The sequence below is a fragment of the Vipera berus genome, assembly GCF_964194415.1.
Source record: "Vipera berus genome assembly, chromosome: 1".
In the NCBI taxonomy this organism is placed as follows: domain Eukaryota; kingdom Metazoa; phylum Chordata; class Lepidosauria; order Squamata; family Viperidae; genus Vipera; species Vipera berus.
The window spans coordinates 28435353-28456464 of NC_138202.1; the positions used below are offsets into that span (position 1 = coordinate 28435353).

The window sequence follows — 21112 nt, forward strand, 5'->3', positions numbered from 1 at the left end:
AATAAACAATAATTAAAACCAAATGACAATTACAAATCAATAAGAGATTGAGCACCACGTAGTCAAAGTATAAACACTTTGTGACTGGATTCACAGAACACATAATGGCACTTATGTGTTCTAGAGAAGACAAGAAGGTAAACATTGTGAAAATGCTTACCTTGGGGTGGTTAGCTTCTCCAGTCTCTGTGTTTCCAGGAAATTATCAATTACACTTTACTGTAGATGTCATCATTAATTTACAAAAACATTTCACCATTCAGTAGAATCAACAACTAGTGGTAAAATCCCAATTGCTCTTCTAGGAAGGAGTAAGAAGCACTCCTCCTTACTGGGAAAGTAATATGGGAAAGATATAAACAAAGGTTGTCTTGATACCAGAAAGAAGACTTCAGAGCAACCTGGATGATGCTGTCTGAAAATGATGAGGATGTAGCTCCAGCTTTCTAGAGGGTGCTGGGTTGAGAAGGGCAACTAGTAGAGTAGAATTAGAATATAATGGAATGGAATGGTTTGATTGTTAATTTTACAATACTCTCTGGGCTCTTTGATTCTCAGAACTTGTCTTAATTCTGAAATGAATAATGCTAAGGATGCTGGCATGAAAATCAGTTCTCTTGAAATGAGTGAATTTTAGCTGAACTTCTTTGGAATAAACTTATTTGGCTCTCCAGATCCGATCCTGCCTGCATTCTACCAAAAGCTTGTCTATCTTCAATTGAATTAAACCTCACTTTTATGTAAGTTTGCTCAGTGGGAAGCCCCATTGATTCCAAGTTTTTCCATACACAGATCTGTGTATTTAAGCTTTCATCCTTACCCACTAACAAAGTTTCCAAGCCTTCTGTTTTCTGGACTATGGACATTTTTCAACTGCTGTAGCCATTTTTGACTATGGATGATGGCCTTCATGGTTCAATACATCAGGAGAGTATCAGCCTGGGGAAGCCTAAGCCAAAAAAGGAGATTAGATCTACATTACAAGAGTGTAATTGTAGGGCTATTTACTTAGGTGTAAATCAAATTAGACCATTGGATTTATTGCTGAGTAAGTGCAGGTGAGGTCTGACTCATCCAGAAGATGTTCTTGACAGATTTCTACAGGAACAACAGAAAATGAAAAGTCTGATAAAGATTATTTTGTTCATGGTTTCTTTCCTATGAGGCTATTTCTGCAATCTTTATATGACATCAGGCATTATCTTTGTTTTAGAACACTTAGGAAGATCTATATTTAATCCACCTCAGCATCACAGACTAGGACATGGGGATCAATAGATACAAATATTCCTTTTCCATTGTTGGAATAGGCAACAATATTCCACAAGCAACACTACTGTATGCTATATGAAGACACATCCCTTTTAATTTAGTGGGACTTGCCTCTGGGGAAACATCACAACACACACATTGGAGAATGCAATGTTAAGATATGTAATTATTTTAAAGCAATTTTTTGATCCAAGGCATCAATGTACTGTTTGGTATTGGGGATGGGTTGGGGAGAATCTTAATCTGCCATATCTGGTTTTTGAGCATCGCTGCCAAGCCACACAACTTTGGCAGCTCTTTGGAAGGGCAATAATGTGAACTGGGATTTCAGAGTGTTTACTACCATTTCCTCAAGGTAGGTAGAATTATATTTATAAGCCAGCCAGAGTCTCTTAACAGTGAGATGGGTGGCAATACACTTAATAAATATATCTTTCTCTTTCACAACGCATTCAGGAAGTTTTAGGAAATCTGAATCAAGATGGGAAAATTATTTCTCTCTGTAAATGGAAACTCTTTCTTTCAAGGTGGATTGAATCCATTATGGGGGTTTAACAAGCTGTCACTTGCACTTCTCAACTGACTTTGGGGAAGGTCCCCGCAATCGGGCTTTGTTTTGGTGAGGAAATAGGGAAATAGGGGTAGGAAGCACAATCCCATTACCGACCTCCTGATCAGAACGGGATCACCTTTGAAGAAGCTGTTTTCAGACATCGGGCTCAACCTTAGCCTGCCTTCGCATTACAGGTTAATGATTTTTGCCAGCCTCGAATCACGTTGCCATACACAGTCGGGATCACAGCGACATCAGGTCTAAAATGATGTGTGGTTGGTTTGAGGTTCAGTGCAAACATCCTACTTTTGAGATGTGCCTACAAACCAGTTCAGTAGAAGGGTATTATAAGGATCATCTGTGTATTCCAGGTTCCTTTGTATCTATGCCCTGAATAACATGCACGCCCCGCATTCCTAATACCTCTGTAACTTGATCGGAGTGATCTTCTAACCTGCCTGGAGATGTCTCTCCCAGCACGGTGGATCCTTTTTGATCCCGGAAAATAAAATAAAATCCGAGTTAGAGGTTTTGGGTAAACCCTTTTACATAATTTTTACTCCAGTGTAGAGCAGAATGGTCGTCGCTCAGAAGCAACCAGGACTGACTGAAACGAGTTTCCTTTTCCACACATCTGGCTGCGGGGACGCTGAATGGGAACAGACCTAGGGGTAGAATGGCTCAGTCACTGTCAGTCATTTGCAGGCAGCCGAATGCCCGGATTACACCAGGGCAGTTAGATTTGGAAACCACAGGCAAATACAGTCAAGGCAGGCGGAACGACCGACTTGGTGCTTAGGCAACCTCCCCCCCCCCCCCAAGGCTTTCAGCCTTAAGGAAATGAAAGCAGAGCCGTTTTTGGTCTGCTGGAGTTTCAGCGGCTGGAACTCAGTTACTGTATTTGCTCACCATCGGGGGAGGGAGCCGAGGGGCAGGTGGTAAGGAGTCACTGTCTTCAGACCATACAGAGTTGGGTTCACCTCTAAAAGGCAACAAGGAAATACAGATAACTCTTAGATCCTTTGTGTCTTTCAGCGGCTATCCGGAGTTTTGAGCCCTGTACAGCGTAATTTACGTGGCCAATTTGTACAGGCGCAAGTCCGGGCATGGGAGCAATTGTGCTGAGGGACGGAGGGGGGGGGGAATGGGGGTCTAAATCTAGAAATCTACCGTACGTCCACCTCGGTCTCGGAACGCTTCCACTCTAATTGGCTGACGAAATCAGTACGATCCTCTCAGAGCCTGGCAGCCCTGGACCATAATAGTCGACAATGACTTGGACGTCGGTGCGATGGAAGCTCCGGCTGTTTCTGAACACACACACACACACACACGTACCATTTAATACGAATCCAAGTTTATTCTACAGTCAGAGTCTAATGTGATGTCAGAAGCCATCCCATACATTCAAAAAGAAATCTCAAATTAGATAGAGGATGCATCTAAGTGGATACATTTTTCAATTAGTTTTATTTCAATGGAAATAAGCAATGGGCTTTGTTTTTAAGAAGACTTCCGGAATCTTGGGATGAGTTAGACTGAATACGGTGGATGACCCTTTGTCTCAATGGCCCCAAGTACATCTATATACCAATCTTCCATTCGCCTGACCTCAAAGAGAGACTCACAACTGTATTAACTAACTCTCTGGGGTTTCGGAGCCCTAATAAGCAGGCATATACATAGAATGAAGGCTATTGCTAAGCACATTGGTTTGTGCTTAAATTGTAAGCCGCCCTGAGTCTTCGGAGAAGGGCGGGATATAAATGGGATTAAAATAAAAAATAAATAAAAATAAATAAGCCTGCGCAGTGAGAATCTTCATTCAGAAACTGCCAGGAATCCCTGACCAGCTTCTTTCAATCAAGCTGCACTGTCGTTCTATAGGTCAATTCCTTCCCAGCACCATCACTTGCACATCACCACTATCTGGATACTTCTCTTGCTCGAAAATAAATGCCAATGTCATTACCAACTTCATTCATTCCTCCAAGCCAAAACACTGATAGAGTTGTAGCCTGATCCCTATATATGTTTCCTCATAAGTAAATTTGAGCTAGGACAAATGGCCAGATTCATTTCATCCCAGAGAAGCGCACATGAAGGAACCCTGGGTCTCGTTCTTTATGCATGCTTATTGAAGAAATATTTGTGTGCCTCTCTTCCAGTGAGATTTCGCAAAACAATATTAAACGAAGCAACGTTTGCTTTTGAGTCGTGCTGACTAATCTAATGCAACTTTTCTTGAACATTTACTTCGACTGTGTTTGTAAAAACTGGTTTCCAATACGATTCTTGAGAGTCGCTCTACACCAAAATAGCCGACAATGACTTGGGTAAATACTATTGAAATCAATGGGCTATGTTTATGAGGGATCTACAGTATTAAGCAAAATGGAACAAAGTGATAGGAACCCATCAACAGGCTTCAGGTTTATCTCAGAGACATTTGAGGGGGAATAAATGCTATTCAATGCAATGCAGAAGACTCACTTCTGAATAATTTTATGCGTAGGATCTTGTAAGGATGTGATCCACTGCTCACTCACTGAAGACACTGAGGTTTTCACTTTTGGAAGATATATATCGAATTAGGAAGCATATTCCACTGTTACTTTATGATTTTCCTATTGCTGTTGGGGCTGCTGTCTCTAGTAGTTTCTGCAAGCCCCAAGGGAAAGGGGCTTGCAGAAGTGATGTTAGCTCTAAAGCCGCAAGTGGCGCTTTTGTAAGCATTGAAGCTGCCTTTTTTAATGAAATAAATCCATCGGATGAATGAAACTTACTTCCGAGTAAGCATGGATAACAGTATTTCACATTACGGTTAAATACCTGCTGAGGAAATTCGCTTCAAATCTGCCCTCCCCGCTTCTCATCCGCTTTCTTTTTTCAAAGCACAGGCAAAGTAATTAGCAAAAGGGCGCAAGATGCTTAAATGTTTTTTTTCTCCTCCTGCTGCACAGCGGAACCATTCTTTCCTCGCTAGAGAGCCAGACGGCCGATTTTAGCGGTAGGACGCCGCCTTTCTGGAATGAGGGTAGCAGCGGCTTCGGCGGCAAATTTAGTCGAAAGCTTGTCGCCATGGATGACCAAGGTTGCCCCCGGTGCAAGACCACCAAATACCGGAACCCTTCCCTCAAGCTGATGGTCAACGTTTGCGGACACACGCTGTAAGTGTTTCTGGCTTGCAGAGGAGCGGTGGGAGAAAGGAAGGGGGCTTAGCTGTTAGGGCTTGACGTCCCGTGTCTCAGTAGACCGAGGGTGGGAAAGCCTGTTTCAAAAGCTAACGTTGCTCTCTAGAAGTCACATTCCTACACTCTGAGCACCTTATTTATTATCTAGAGCAGGGGTCTTCAAACTTGGCCCTTTTATGACTTGTGGACTTCAACTCCCAGAATTCCTCAGCCAGCTTTGCTGGCTGAGGAATTCTGGGAGTTGAAGTCCACAAGTCATAAAAGGGCCAAGTTTGAAGACCCCTGATCTAGAGATATGGAGATAGGCCGTAGTGATATAAATGCAGTTTGCAGGTGCTTAGAGGTGTCCCTGTTAACATGCTAGGAGATCAGATCTTAAGCTCTAGAAGAGTTTGAAACAATACAGAGGATTTCAGAGAATCTCTGTGCAGTAAAATATTGAAAGTTCTCGTGATGTTGAATGTATTTAGTGCTATCTTGCAGCTGCTCACATCCCAGGAGACAGCTGTCATGTCGCCCCTAATTCTTCTCTTCGTCAGACTAGATGTACCCATTTCCCAGAACCGTTCCTCATACGATGTATCCTGCAGACCCTTTGACATCTTTCTTGATCTTCTCTGCACTCTTTCTAAAGCCTCAGCGCCTTTTTTTTTTAACTCCGATTACCAAGAGCCTTGGTGGAGCAGTGGGCTAATGCCTCCTTCAGTAACACCAGCTGCCTGCAATTAGTGCAGATTTGAGTCCCACCAGGCTCAAGGTTGACTCAGCCTTCCATCCTTCCGAGGTAGGTAAAATGAGGACCCAGATTGTTGGGGGCAATAAGCTGACTTTGTAATAATGCCGCTTGGGGGGGGCGAAAGCCCTAATAGGCATATGCATAGAATGAAGGCTATTGCTAAGCACATTGATTTATGCTTAGATTGTAAGCCGCCCTGAATCTTCGGAGAAGGGCGGGATATAAATGGGATTAAAATAAATAAATAAATAAATATAATAAATGGTGAGGGGTTTTTTGCATTTTGTTTCTTAATGTTTGTTTCTTATAAGGAAATATACGTTTTTCTTTATATAATCTACAAGTCTAGATGTATGCTGTATCCAAACAATTGAACATATTCATTTTTTACTATGCTTATCTTTAATCTACTTTGAAGAATCTTTACTATTTGTTTAGCATAACACCTACTTTCCAGAATGCTACTGTTTTCATGTGGGCATTTGAAGCCAAGGAAATGTGTGACTGAAGATGTGGTAGATAATTACTAAATAGGTGTCTTAACTATTTTTTGGCCTACCGGATTTGAAAGGAGACATTGGCTGTGGAGTCCTAGTGCTCTCTGAGGTTGGTTGCTTGCTACTTGCAGTTATTTCATTATTTGTTCAGGTAACATCATCAGTGCTAGGGAGCATGGGGTTTGCTGCCTGTTTACATACAGGAGCTGCCCTGCCAGTGTTGGTGGAGGTGTGGTTTTTGCTTTAATTCCTTGATTAGGATATTGTACTTTGCTTGATTGCTTGTCTGGTATTAATCCTTGCTTATCTGGGTTTTGTTTGCTGGGGAGGATATGTTCTGATCTTTTTGTTTTTAGTTTTTTGAGTGGTCTGTGAATGTGGGTTTATATAAGGGATTGGATCTCTTTTTTCTGCAGTTTGTATCCTATTTTTTATTTTTTTAATTGTTTTAAGCTTCATCGAAGAAGGAAAAGGTTAACTAATAAATCCTAAATAGAAGTAAAGCTATATTACTATTGTATAAAAACTGTGTACTATAAAACTGACCTTATTTAAAAAAAGGACTAGGTTGCGAGAATAAAAATATCAAGGAAAAAAAATTGGAGAATAATCCAAGGGAACCCCTGCTCCCAAACTAAGTAAGTAGAAGTCCCCTCATATTTAATTTTGTGATGATATGGAGGAATGACTTTGGTAGACAGGAGGAAGAATCACAGACTTGCCAGTGGTCGGGTAAGAGCAAGCTGAGCATGCAGAAGGAATGGGAGCATGGCAAATCTCTCAAAAGGGACTCTCCCTAGTTTCTTGGACTACAAGGGCAAGGGGGGGGCATATTTTCAGACTTGCAAGATTTATTAAAGTAAACTTACAATAAAGATAGAGATAGTACTTCTGAATGTGTTTCTTGTCTGGACTACAAAAGTCAAAGAGAATGGGAGCCCACCTCACCTGGGAGGAAACATGTTTCAGAGGGTGAAGGCAATAACAGAGAAGGCTCTCTTTCTGGACCCCACCAGCTAGAATTCTTTGGCCGACGGTCTGCAACATACCTTCACTGTCTAACTGGGTGGGAAGGACCAGTTGCTAAGGTACCATTTGAAGTTATAATGGACCATCCTAAAGGTACTTATTTTATGTTTGCAGTCTGCAATTTCCACAGGCTGCATTGGGAAGGACTGATGTAGCAGTATGAAGACAGTTCTGTAGGTAACCTGGCCCCATGCTGTGTAGGATTTTAACGGTCATAACCAATATCTTGAATTGGACCTAGAAGCAAATTGGCACCCAATGTGGGTTGCGCAGCAGAGGTGTCACGTGTGCCATTTCCTTGGTGCCAAAGATTGTCCATGTGGCAGCTATACTGTACTAGCTGAAGCTTCCAGATATTTTTCAAGGATAGCCCCATGTAAAGCGCATTGCAATAGTCCAAACGGGAGATGGCCACAGGGCATGATTGACCGAGCAGAGAGCCTCCCTATGAATTATATAATAATTTATACTGTTAGTCATGCCTCTTATTTGGGGCAAAGCTATTCATATTGTTTAGGTTTAATTCACTGTTCAAAAACTACATCATAGTTATGAAACAGAAAAAAATTATAGTCTTGATTTTTTTGTCTTAATTCTTAATGTATATACTTACTGATGATCTTTGCAGTGCTCAGAACTTGGGTGGTGCAGTTGTCCTGGGCTCTCCTGGATTGCTCAGTGCTTTCGATACGTGGACCTTGGTATCTTCTGGACAGATTTTTGGGGCTGGGATTTGGAAACCCTGTTTTGTGGAGGTTCGCCTTTGTGGCTTTCAGTCAGTATTGGGGGGGGGGGAACAGGTAGAACCCCAGCCCCCTGCAGTGCATCCTAGAAATTCAGGACAACATATTTTTCATAGTTACGTAAACTTTGTTTTGCATGCTTTGGATACCCTCCTGTTTGGCTCAATTATGGCAAAATACAGCGATTTGTGCTGACATAGATTATTAGCAATGCTCTGCTATTTTGTGGACTTTTTGTTTTGGTAATTCAGAGACTGTATGCTACTTATATTGTCTTTTTGCACATAGAATAATAAAGTTATAAAAAGATGCCATTTCTGCTCAGCAAAGTAATTTGTATATTTATATTTATACTATAAATTTGGTAAATATCTACTAAATTATAGCACCCCAACAAATGTCTGTGCACTCTCCACTTGAACTCATCCAATGATAAGTCTTGAATGTCGTGTTGTTACATTCTTGAGCCTCCATTCCCAGCAAATAGCACAGTCCATAACATATGAGTTTCATCAGTAAATGTTTATTTCATTTCCAGATAGTAATGTCTTATTAGCTATCATGTCTCTTCACTTTCTGATGGAGTGTAATTTCATCTTCTCTATTTTTTAAGGATCTATTATGTCTCCTGTTCTGCATCCTCTTTTTCACCCCTCAAATTCAGACCTGTTTTACCTCTCAGCCTGGAAACTGTTTCGGGATTCCAGAAGTGCAGAGTATATTCTATATTTCTTTATTCTGGTTGTTACTCTAGGAGGATTCCCTTAGTGATTGTCTTCCTCAGAAGCTAATATGAGGCTATTCACTGTTGTGGTCCTTTGATTTTTTTTCTACAAGGACTGCAGTACTGAAAATTTTTATATATTCAATTATATACCACATTGTTTTCAATGTGGAGCACAAACATAAGCATTACTGGTCATAATTGCAGATTTCTGCCCATTTATCTCTGTCTTTGCTTATTAAGGAATTACTAGTAGAAAGTCTTTTTATTTATTCTTGAGCATGGGGAAGACACAGAAGAACACAGCTGGACAAAGTTGCTAAGATTCTCAAAAAGAGAAAGGTGAGAACCAGGGCTGTCACAACTGGCTATAGCAATCCAGATGATCACTAGATACGGTAGTAATAAAGAGATTCTACTTTCTCTTATGGAGCCCAATTTTGTGGAAAGCAAAGGCAATATATGATTAGTTTCATTGATGTAGTATACCCAGGGATGGTTTGTCAAGTGACTGGTGTTGTTTTAAGCTAGATTTAATTCAATTTCTTTCTCTTAAATCTCTTTTTCTCTTATTTCCCTCCTTTAATTCTTTTACTGTTTTCCAGAGCTATGCATAACATTGTTTATCTTGAAAGAGAATCATGTGATGGTTTGTGTGTGTGTGAGTATATATTATCTGCATATCCATAGTGGATAACAGCTGCAGTCCAAGTCATTTAAAGACAGTCATGCTGGGGATGGTGTTTTAACTTAGAATTAAATATAACTAATTAAACTTTCTGGTAAATATGGTAGTATGGATGAATGAAGCTTTTTGTATGAGCTTCCGTTTACAGATTGGATCATAAAGGAAAGATTATTCACATTAAGTGTAAATATGTTTTAAAATACAAGCAGACAACCCTTTCTACTTTATCCTTTGTATTAAAAAAACAGTGTTGCAATAATTTTCAAAATGTAATTTTCAAAATATGAGCTATTAAAATTTTTCTATTCTGTATCTCTAACTCATGGCGAATCCATATTTTTACAACACATAACCTGAATAAAGGGAAGTATATTAATGAATCAGTTAAAAGTTTTTATGAAGTTGAATGCATGCATGTAGTTATTATTGAAGTACGAAATTCTGCTCTCTATCTGCTAAGATTGCTTTTGCTTTTACTTATTTAGTGCTATACACAATATTTTAAAAATGCAGCAAGACAGGTTCCTGCCCCAAGGAGTAGGACTAATAAAAAGAAAAAAACACAGAGGAATAAAGTGGTTGACAAGGATTGCTTATGTTTGGGGTTTATTACAATTTAAAAGACAATAGCTCATTGGTGAGCTAATTGCTCCCAGAGCTGGGAGGTTAATCTGCAAAGAGGAATTTATAGGTCATTGGTAGACATGCTGTTATACAGAAGGACTCAAGTTTGATTTTTCCTGCTTTCATCTAAAAGATCTGGGAGCAAATGATTAGGAAAATCTCAGCTTGATTCCTGGAGAACTGCTGCCAATAAATAATGCTAGGCTAGATAAAGAAAAAGTTCATTTCTCCAGTTCTCTCCATTCAGTGGGAACTGGGATTGCTATGTAGAAACTTATGAGTTCTGAGGGTGTTAAGTTTTACTCTTCCTTGATTGCTTGCTTATTTATTCAGCCAATTTGTATTTTGTTTTTCAGTCCAGCTGAATATTAAAGGTGGCTAAAAAAATCTTCAAATGCAAAGTACAAAAAATACAAAAGCCTTTTAAATCTAGTACTATAAAGATTAACAGGTAAAGATTGGCTGTATTAAATGTGTTTTGTCTGCTATTTTAAAGGTAGAGAGATTGAGGTTAAATGCATAGCTGTAGGGATGTCTCTTATTTGCTTGACAAATTGTGTGTGTGTGTGTGTCTGTCTGTCTGTCTGTCTGTCTGTCCTCAAAAGGAGCTTTCCTGCAGATCTTAATCTTTTCTTGATTGTAAGCATGCCTGCCATACTTTGAGAAAGGAAAAAAGTACTTCAGCTATGTCCCTTGAAGGTCAAACACCCTGCCAGCAAAAGCAGATGCAGCACTATTGTTTTCAGCAAAGCTGTATCAGCTGCAAATGTGATCCAGAGAGAAAAGGGGGGGGGGGATACAGTTTTTATGATGTACAGTTTTAAAAATAGAAAAGCGGATTGCTTTTACATCCCCTTTAGCCCTCGATGGCTTCAGATTAGGAAAAGGATTTCACACTATAGTTATGTCTTAAATGCAGAATAGATATTTTTGGCCCACTATAATAGTGATACTGCTGGCTGATACTTTTGATGAGAGATCATCAGGACCTGATTTTATTTTCTCCGATGAACTTGGGTGAAATTTTGCAGTAGCAACTGATTAGGCTGAGATGTAAATTTAAATTTTTATTTCAAAAGGTCATCTTGGGAGCTTTTTAAACCATATTTACTTATGCAACCTTATTAACCCCTCTGGAATCTCTGTAATAGTAGCACAAGTAATCCTTGACTTATGACCACCGTCTGTCTTAAATGAATCATCACATGAGCGTGCCTAATTTTACAACTATTTTTGCTGCAGTCAATAAGGCCATCACATGGTTGTTAAGTGAATCCCGATTGTCCCATTGACTTTGCTTGTTGGAAGCCCCTTGGGAAGATTGTGTATGGTGATCATGTGAGCCTGGGATGCTGCAGGTCTTGTAAATACATGTTGCTTACTGAGTACCTGAATTTTGATGATGTGTCTGTGGGGAGACTGACATGCTCTTAAGTGTGAGGACTAGCCACTTTTTCAGTGCCATTGTACAGTTGCTAAATGATTGGTCATAAGTTGAGGATTCAAGTTGCAATTTTCTCGCTCTCCTAAGCGTGTTCGATAAAAGAATAGCGCTATGTACACAAAAGGGCTGCAACCTGTTTTGCTGTCATTATTGGGGAGAGCTGTTGATGAAACTTGAAGTTAGGTAATCACTGATGATTACTTAAAGGAGATTTGTTTACACTTTTTAAAGTATCATTAAAACCAGCCTGTAACATATGTAAAAGCCCATCCCCAAAGAAAAGTTGATTCTTGCATGCTGGACATAAGGAATTTTTCAGACACAATCCATTAAATCAGCTTGTTTGGATATAATGAGAGCAAGCTAGAATGGTGGAATTATTCATGTATTATTGTCTATTGAATATGAAATAACAGATTATAAAAAAAGTTGGCTGACAAAGTTCATCCCATAACAAATGTTTCCATTTACATTTTTAATTATTAAATTTATATGCTGCTATTCCCAGTGACTCTCCTGGCTAGGACTAAAAAAGAAATGCTCTTTCTGAAAACCTGAGACCAGAAGCAAAAACCCCTTTGAGTGCACATTAAGGTATTGATAAAGGAGAATATTTGTAGCTCAGGTTGAAATGAGGGTTCCTTGGTGCTCTCTGAGCTTGTTGTTTCTTGCAGATGTTTCATTACCCAAACTGAACATCAGTTTGGGTAATGAAATGTCTGCAAGAAACCAACCAAGCTCAGAGAGCACCAAGGAACCCTCATTTCAACCTGAGCTACAAATATTCTCCTTTATCAATACCTTAATGTGCACTCAAAGGGGTATTGGCTTTTGTATTATGGTCATTGTAAAAAAAAATCATTTAAGATGTATTTTGAGATTCCTAAGAATAAGGGGTTATTAATAGATATGCTTTTTTCTCTAGTTATTAGAATATGGAGCTACCTAATATTAACAGATAATTCAAAAGATACAAAGAAAATAACTGATTGTAATGTATATTAATAGGGACGCGGTGGCTCAGTGGGTTAGGACGCTGAGCTTGTCGATCAGAAGGTCAGCAGTTTGGCAGGTCGAATCCCAAGTGCCGCGTAACAGAGTGAGCGCCTGTTACTCGTCCCAGCTTCTGCCAACCTAGCAGTTCGAAAGCACGTAAAAATGCAAGTAGAAAAATAGGGACCACTGCGGTGGGAAGGTAACAGCGTTCCGTGCGCCTTTGGCGTCTAGTCATGCCGGCCACATGACCATGGAGACGTCCTCGGACAAGCGCTGGCTCTTCGGCTTTGAAATGGAGATGAGCACCAGCCCCTAGAGTTGGAAACGACTAGCACGCATGTGCGGGGGAACCTTTACCTTTACCTTTTTAATGTATATTAATATAAAGAATTACTCTCACCAACTCTATTGATCTGATTCAGCACATTTTATTAGTAAAAAATTGTTACCTTAGAAACTTAAGAGGCATACTTTCTTTGTTGCTGTAATTGCCCTCTTTAAAAGCCCCCTCATATATGGAGCTAAGCTTGTTGTCCTTTTGTGATAAAGAGTTAACTTGTTCAATTGGCATTGGGCTGAGATAGTGTATGAGCCCATTAATACTGTATATTTGAAGCCTGTTTTTTCCCCTAACGTGGTTGCTTTTATTATGTGATATTTTCTTTATCTATTGTTTTAATCTTTGTAAAACCATCCAGATTTGTTGGATGAATGAGCAGTCTTAAAAATGAGTAATATTACCAGGTACCTATTATCATATCTGGTGGACATGTCCTAAAGCAAAAAAGGTTTTGGCTTAAGATACATTTATGGTTAGGCAAGATGATTAAAAAACAAATAGAATTTAAACCAGAATTGTTTCTCTTAGGAATGATAGGCCCTAACTATGATAAGGGGAGCGGATACTTAATGTTACATGTATTGACAGCAGCGAGAATTATGTATGCCCAATATTGGAAAAATGAAAAGTCACCGACTGAAGAAGTATTAATTAAGAAATATTGGATTGTTCAGAAATGGATAGATTAACTTTAGAGATTAAAGAGAAAGAGCATTTAGTTTATTACAGAACTTGGAATAAATTTTATCAATGGCTAGATAAATGAGTTAGAGAGAAAGGAATGTGATATGCAACTTTGAAGTTATTTGAGTAAGAATGTTATCATACATTGAAAATTTAGTATTGTTTTTGATAATTTATTATATCTATCAGTGTTATTGTTAGCCTCATTATCTTTATTTATGTATATTTACCCAGACAACATGCTGTTTGCCAAATATTGAATGTTATTGGGGGAAACCCCAACCCTCACCTTTAACCTTTCCTCTACCCTATCACAAATCCCCATTTCCCTACCTTCCTTTTTAACCCTATAAAAACTAATAATTTTTTTTAAAAAATGAGTAATATTATTATTATTATTATTAATTTAATTTATATACCGCCCTTCTCCCGAGGGACTCAGAGCGGTGTACAAGGCAATAAAATTGCAATAAAAATACAATATACAAAAGTTAAAAATGAGATTAAATAGACTAGCCCATTACAATAGATAATTAATTAAAAATTACAAATTAAATACCCCAAACCCATTAGACCAGGCCAGCTTGTTCAAATAGGTGAGTTTTCAGGTCACGGCGGAAAGAGCGAAGGTCAGGAGCCATCTGGAGCTCAACCGGTAATTGATTCCAAAGGGCTGGCACACCCACAGAGAACGCCCTCCCCCTGGGGGCCACCAGCCGACTCTCTGACCGACGGCACCCTGAGGAGGCCCTCTCTGTGGGAGTGCACTGGATGAAGGGAAGTTGACGCCGGCAGCAGGTGCTCCTGTAAGTAATCCGGACCCATGCCATTTAGGGCTTTATAGGTCATCACCAGCACCTTGAATCTCACCCGGAGGGCAACTGGAAGCCAATGCAGCTCGCGGAGTAGAGGTGTTACATGGGAGTATCGGGAGACCCCAAACACAACTCGCGTGGCTGCATTCTGCACCAGCTGGAGCCTCCGAGTGGTCCTCAAGGGCAGCCCCATGTACAGAGCATTGCAGTAGTCTATACGAGAGGTCACGAGCGCGTGAGTGACTGTATGCAGGGCATCCCGGTCCAGATAGGGTCGCAACTGGCGCACCAGGTGAACCTGGGCAAAGGCCCCCCTGGTCACAGCTCCTATATGATCTTCCAGGGAGAGCTGTGAATCGAGGAGGACACCCAAGTTGCGAGTCCTATCTACGGGGGGGTAACACCTCACCCCCCCCATGGTTAAAGATGGAATAACCTGAATTTCCCGAGATGCCGGCACGTACAACCACTCAGTCTTGTCAGGATTGAGCCGAAGCCTGTTCCTCCCCATCCAGACCCAAACCGCCTCTAGGCAATGGGACATCACGTCAAGGGCATCACTGGGGTGGTTTGGGGTGGAGATGAAAAGCTGGGTATCATCAGCATACTGATGATACCCGACCCCAAAACCACGAATGATCTCACCCAGTGGCATCATATAGATGTTGAACAGGAGAGGCGAGAGGACCGACCCCTGAGGAACTCCACAAACGAGAAGCCTCGAGGCCGACCTCTGCCCTCCTGCCAGCACCGACTGCGAACGTCCCAGGAGGTAGGAGAAGAACCACTGCAGAACAGTGCCTCCCACTCCCAACCCCCTGAGACGCCACAGTAAGATACCATGGTCGATGGTATCGAAAGCCACTGAGAGGTCTAATAGGACTAGGACAGAGGAACAACCCCTGTCCCGAGCCCGCCAGAGATCATTCACCAGCGCGACCAATGCCGTCTCCGTGCTGTACCCGGGCCTAAAGCCCGATTGGTACGGGTCCAGATAATCAGCTTCCTCCAGGAACAGAGGGAGCTGATGCGCCAATATTACTTGGTGTGCAATATTATTATTCCATAATAATTGAATTAATTGAATCAATAACTTTATGGAGGACATACCTACTAGTGGCTGTGGTCATGTTTATTTATTTATTTATTTATTTACTTACTTACTTACTTACTTACTTACTTACTTACTTAACAAATTTTTATAGCTGCCAATCTACCACAATTAACTCTGGCAGTGAACAAGATAAAAACAAAGTTAAAATTTAAATTGAACAGAAACATATGTTTTAAGATACAGCATCCTATTAAGTGTTAAATCATATTAGAGCTTTTACTACTATATCCAGGGGCAATAGGCTGGTTATTATAGGAAAATTTAGAATCTATTTTATGATATTTATTTAGAAGTGCCTTGAGTTGGGTTTACCCAGAGATATTCTTAAATAGATTTTCATCTTTTGACTAAAGCATGACCTCTCAACATTGAAAATTAGTTTTAAATTAGTTATAAACTATAGAGTTAATGCAGCTTATTGAATCTATTAAGTCTAAATGGCAGTTAACTGCAGGAATTCATATCAAAACATCCCTATACTGTAGATCACAAGTGTCAAACTCTATAGCATCACGTGACATATCGTGACTTTTTTGCCTTTGCGGAGCCGGGGTGGGCGTGGCCTGCATGTGATGCAACTGGCCCATGGGCTGCCAGTTGGACACCACTGCTGTAGATGAATACTTGTAGCAAAAGTAAGTTCATTCCCTCTTGCAATAATTGGTCCTACTAGAGTTTCCTACAATTTTATCCTGTAGTACTAGTAAGAATTCCTATTTTTATCCCTAACATTCAGCTGCTTTCTTTCTACAATATCTCCTGGCTTTTTGGGAAGACAGAAAAAAAAATCTTGCTCTCTTGTATTTGATACCCTGTATCAAATACCTTGCTGTTGTGTCCATCTTCTTTGGACTAGTCCAGGGGTAGGCAACCTCTGCTCTTTTATGACTCATGGACTTCAACTCCCAGAATTCCTGAGTCAGCATAGCTGAAAACCTGAGACCAGAAGCTGACTCAGGAGTTGAAGTCCATGAGACATAAAAGAGCTGAGGTTGCCTACCCCTGGACTAGGCCAAGGGTTTTTAAACTTTCTCTATAAGCTTATCGTTTCCTGATGGTTCTTGTCCTTCTTTGAAGCTGTTCCAATATTTCCAAATTGTTTTTAAAGTCCCGTACCTGACAAAATGTTCAAGTTGTGGCCTGACTAATGCAGAATTAAGTAGAACAATCATTTCTGATTTGGAAACTATGCTTTGCTTTATTCATCCTAAATTGCTTTTGTTTTTTTTCTGTAGGCCATCAAACTGCTGACTCACATTCAGTTTGTGATCAAGATTCATTCCAAGATCTTTTTTCATTCCATACTAGTGTTTCTGTTTCCAAACTCAGAAATTTTGCATTTGCTTCTCTTTTATGTTTTTTTTAACCTCTTTCTTTAATTTAACAAGATTGTTTAGAAGTTTAGTTCTGTTTTCTAAGGTATTAGCTATGTGAAAAGCAAATTTGATAAGCATTCTCTCCATTTTATCCAAATAATTATTTATTTATTTATTTGATTTGTATACCGCCCTTCTCCCTAAGGACTCAGGGCGGTATACAAATTAATAGAAAGGTGGTTGTTGCACATACTTATCTATTAGAGAGTATCTCTCTTCCAACTTGGTCTTGCATCACCAATTATGAGCAATGATTTCCAGTCTGATTGTAAATAGAATGATGACTTCTAGTTCATGTTTCATGCTCAGTTTTTTTCGTTTAGTCTCAGTGTAATCGTAGTCTGCCACCACAGAGCATTTTACAGCTTAGTACAGGGGTGTCAAACTCAATTTCATTGAGGGCCGCATCAGCATTGTGGTTGTCCTCAGGGGGCCGGGTGGGTGGGGCCTGGGTGGGTGTGGCCTACTGGGTGGGCGTGGCTAAAGTGGGTGTGGCCAGCTCTACATCGTTCACATCAAGGGTGCCTATGGGAGCCTGGGCAGGAGTGGGACAGATCTGAGGGTCTCTGGCAGAAGGAGGGTCTCTGGGCCAGGGCCAAGGCAGTGGGGGCCGTTTCCTCACTGTTTCCAGGATGGCTTTGTGGGCCGCATGAAACCATGGGCCGGATCTGGCCCCCGGGCCTTGTGTTTGACATGTCTGGCTTAGTACTTTATAGTCTCTTAGTTTATCTTATTTATTATACTCAATATAAACCTCGTATTAGAAGGTGAACTTAGATCAGTGCTTCATTGATCATAGAAAGGCTTTTCAATAATGTCAAACTATGGAATGTGTTTATAAAAATGAGAATTCCACAACATCTAATAATCTTCATGAGAAATCTATATATAGGTCAGGAAGCCCCACTACGGACCAAACTGATCAAAAGACTGGCTCCAGGTTGGCAGAGAAATGAGATGACTGCACACTTTCCTCTTATTTATTCATTCCATATGTTGAATATAAAGAGGGGCTGGCTTGAAAGAAGATGAACATGATTTAAAACTGGAGGAAGAAAAATCAATCTGCATTAGGCTGATTGCAGTACCGTGATAGCTGAAAATGCGCAGGATCTCCAAGCTGTTGTAAGAAAAGTCAAAGAGCATAGTTTTTTTTAAAAAAAGGAATAAAATTAATATAAAGATGACCTAATTAATGACAATAACCTTAGACCAAGCTAATGATCAAGCTAATGCAATGAGTCTTGTAATTGACAGTGAAGATATCAAAGTGGTAGGTAGCTTCTGCCTTTTAGGATCAACTATCAATAGTAAAAGAACAAGCAGTCAAGAAATAGGAAGTGGGAATTGAAATTTGAAGAAGCAGGAAAGAGAGTATTGACACTTTTGAACTTTGTTGGAGAAGACTCCTGAGAATACTGTGGACAGCCAGGAAAATAAAATAGTGCATTATTAAACAAATCAACTCAAAAAGTCTCACTTGAGACATAAATGACTATATGTTTGCAGCCTTTACGTAACTTATTAAAAAGTTCAAGAAATGAGATAAAATTAGTTGGCAAAATTATTGCATAGTTCTGGTTATCCCTGTATTGTTTTCACTGTATTTATAAATCAGCTGGGTCATGATGTTATCTGGAAACTTTGGCTTTGACATTGTTTTTTGAGGAGGGAGACAAGGATAAAATTAAGTTTTTCTTCAATTATTTGTCACTCCATCTTCATTCTCTAAAGATAATACATAAGGGCTTGGCCAGGTCCTCAGCAAGTTCCTTTAGTATCCTGAGATATAAATAATTTGTGTCTGGAAATTTAAACACATTGAAAACAAGTAGATATTCGCTGGGTATATTTCTGTCCATCTAAAGCTTCAGTTTCGTCCTTTTGTTTTGCTTGGCATAATTGTCTCTTGGAACATACATTCTTTCATCATAAAAGACTGACCCAAAATAGTAACTGAATAGTTTTTTTCTTGCTGCTACCTGCATTTTTAAAATCCTGATTGAGCATCTACTGTATTGATTCGTTTGTTTTCCTTTGCTTTTGATCATACCTAAAAAGGCCCTTTTTTGTTTTTCTTATTATCCTCGACCAATATAATTTTATTCTATGCATTAGGTTTTTTTTTCTGATATCATCTTTATAATTCTGGCCTACCTATTTCTTTACTCCTTAGTAATTTGTTTCTAGTGTCTACGTGTATCCTTTTGTTTTCATAAGTTCTCTAAACCTTTTGCGTAATCCCATTCATTATCAGCTCTCTTCCATTCTTTCTCCTTGTTGGAATTCTTTGCATTAGTCCTTTTAGTATCTCCTTTTGGGGAATTGCAACTCATCATAAGCTCCTTTTCTCACTAGATTCTCCTGCCATGGAGTCTCATTTACATTGTTTAGTGTGTTGAAATTTTTTTAAAAATATTACAGCTTAAATTTTCCTGAAAAACCATCTTCTGCATTTCTTCATTCTGAAAAAAAGTATCAGTGAGACAAATCAGAAATTTCCTTGAAGTACCATGCTCAGCAGGAAGTTGTTTGAGGTAATTAAAGATCTGTAATTTGCCTTTTGAAGTATTATCCACGCCATTAGTTGCTGAGTGTTGGTAGATACTAGGAACAGTGTTGGTTTCCATTTGTTAACCTTTTTAACTTAGATTCTCTGTATAGTGCCACCAAGGTTTTTACTTGGATTTCTGAGTATGTTTGATTATGTTTAACATACAAAATAATAAAATAATATTATATAATGAAAGCATTTCCCCTTCATTTCTATTGCTTCTGTTACTGTTTAATCCTTTAGCTGCTGTATTCCAATAATGGGAGCAATCACAGCAGTTCTATCTTATACCTGTTAAATCCTGTTTGTCTGTACTGATTTCAAGTTTATCTTGTTTATCATATAGACAATGAAGACAACAGACTTAATGAGTGTTCTTACTATTCTTTTAGTTAGTGGTTTAACAGTCTCCATTACAGGATTACACTCCCATTTCTTTCTACAGTGATTGTCTGTATTGCAGACATTTTTATCTCCAAAGTCCATAGAATACAATTGAAGTCCTCTGTATTAAGATTACTGTGCTTTATTGGATCAGATTATTTACTATTTCTTGTGAGGTATAACCACTCTTATGCCAGCAATCATCATCCAGACTATGCCTCAGAACTGAAATCTTGGCAATCGGTACCATTTCTGAAACCAGATGTTCTTCTATTCCTATTTCTCTCATAGATAAGAAGATGGATGGGAATACCACTTGAATCCCTCTATTTTTAAGTTCCCTTCCTAGAACTTCAGTATCTATAATCATATAGATAGTTACAGTTACTTTTAACCTTATTCTTTGTCCTTAGATGGATTAGTAGGAAGTTATAATTGTCAATAGACGTAATGCTTTAAGTCTTTAAAATAGTTTTGCCATATTTTTAATCTGTGCTTCTGGAAGATAACATACTTAATAAGACACTAAGTGCAATCAGTAGTATATCACTAACAATTATAGTAGCAAATCACCAACAACTATAATTCTTCTTGTTGTCTTCTTTTAAGAGTACATCCTCTCTGCCCTTTGGAGATCTCTTGTCTCTTATCCAGCATTTTTTCCTTTTTCCCTTCCCTGAAGTTACAGACTTTTTTTTGTAAGGATCTGAAAGTTCTTGGGTTTCAGAGGTGCTGACTGTTTCAAAATATATGGCACCTTCTTTATCTTCATTGTAAGCATAATCGTCATGTGTAAGATTCTCTTGTCTATGTTACAGCTTCAATCATTGTACTTTCTCTTCAAATACTACTACATACTTGCAGTTGCTACAGGCCTATCCCTATACTTACTAAGAAGGAAGAGAATTTAAATAAGAAAATGTTTCTTTATTTTCTAGGTAAATAGATTTGCATTAAGATTTTTCTCTCTTTCTCTCTTCTTTAGTAAAGATGGAAGGAAAGAAATTGTTACTGTATTCAGTCTCCATGTTTTGAAAGCCTTGCTAGGGCATTTTATTGCAGTGAAAAAATGTCATGTGTATTTATACTTTCGTTTATCTTCTGTTCCCTTCATTCAAGGCAGATGAAAGTACAAATAGTGAAATCCTGTGTTTATGATAGTTTATTTGTAGACGTGGTAAGGACTTTATTGGAGTTTAAAGCAGCCATTTAGTAGATAAGAATATTCCTCATTTCCAATGAGATAAACGTGAGGTGGGGGCGATGCCAAACCATGGACAAATTTGTTTTGTCACACTTATCGAGACATTTTAATTGGAAATACCAAGGAGTGATCAGGTAGTCC

At 39.2% G+C, this 21112-nt stretch overlaps 1 protein-coding gene across 3 annotated transcripts in view; it reads left to right on the forward strand.

Annotated features, from left to right (window-relative positions):
* Positions 1–4848: 4848 nt before the first annotated feature.
* The window catches only part of MNAT1 (MNAT1 component of CDK activating kinase), a 153909-nt gene continuing 137645 nt past the window's right edge, over positions 4849–21112 (forward strand). For all 3 annotated transcript variants that reach the window (XM_081344000.1, XM_081344002.1, XM_081344001.1), the window contains exon 1: positions 4849–4995. In XM_081344000.1, coding sequence (XP_081200126.1) covers positions 4907–4995 — 89 coding nt within the window. In that variant the 5' untranslated portion in view covers positions 4849–4906. The remainder of the gene's footprint in view (positions 4996–21112) is intronic.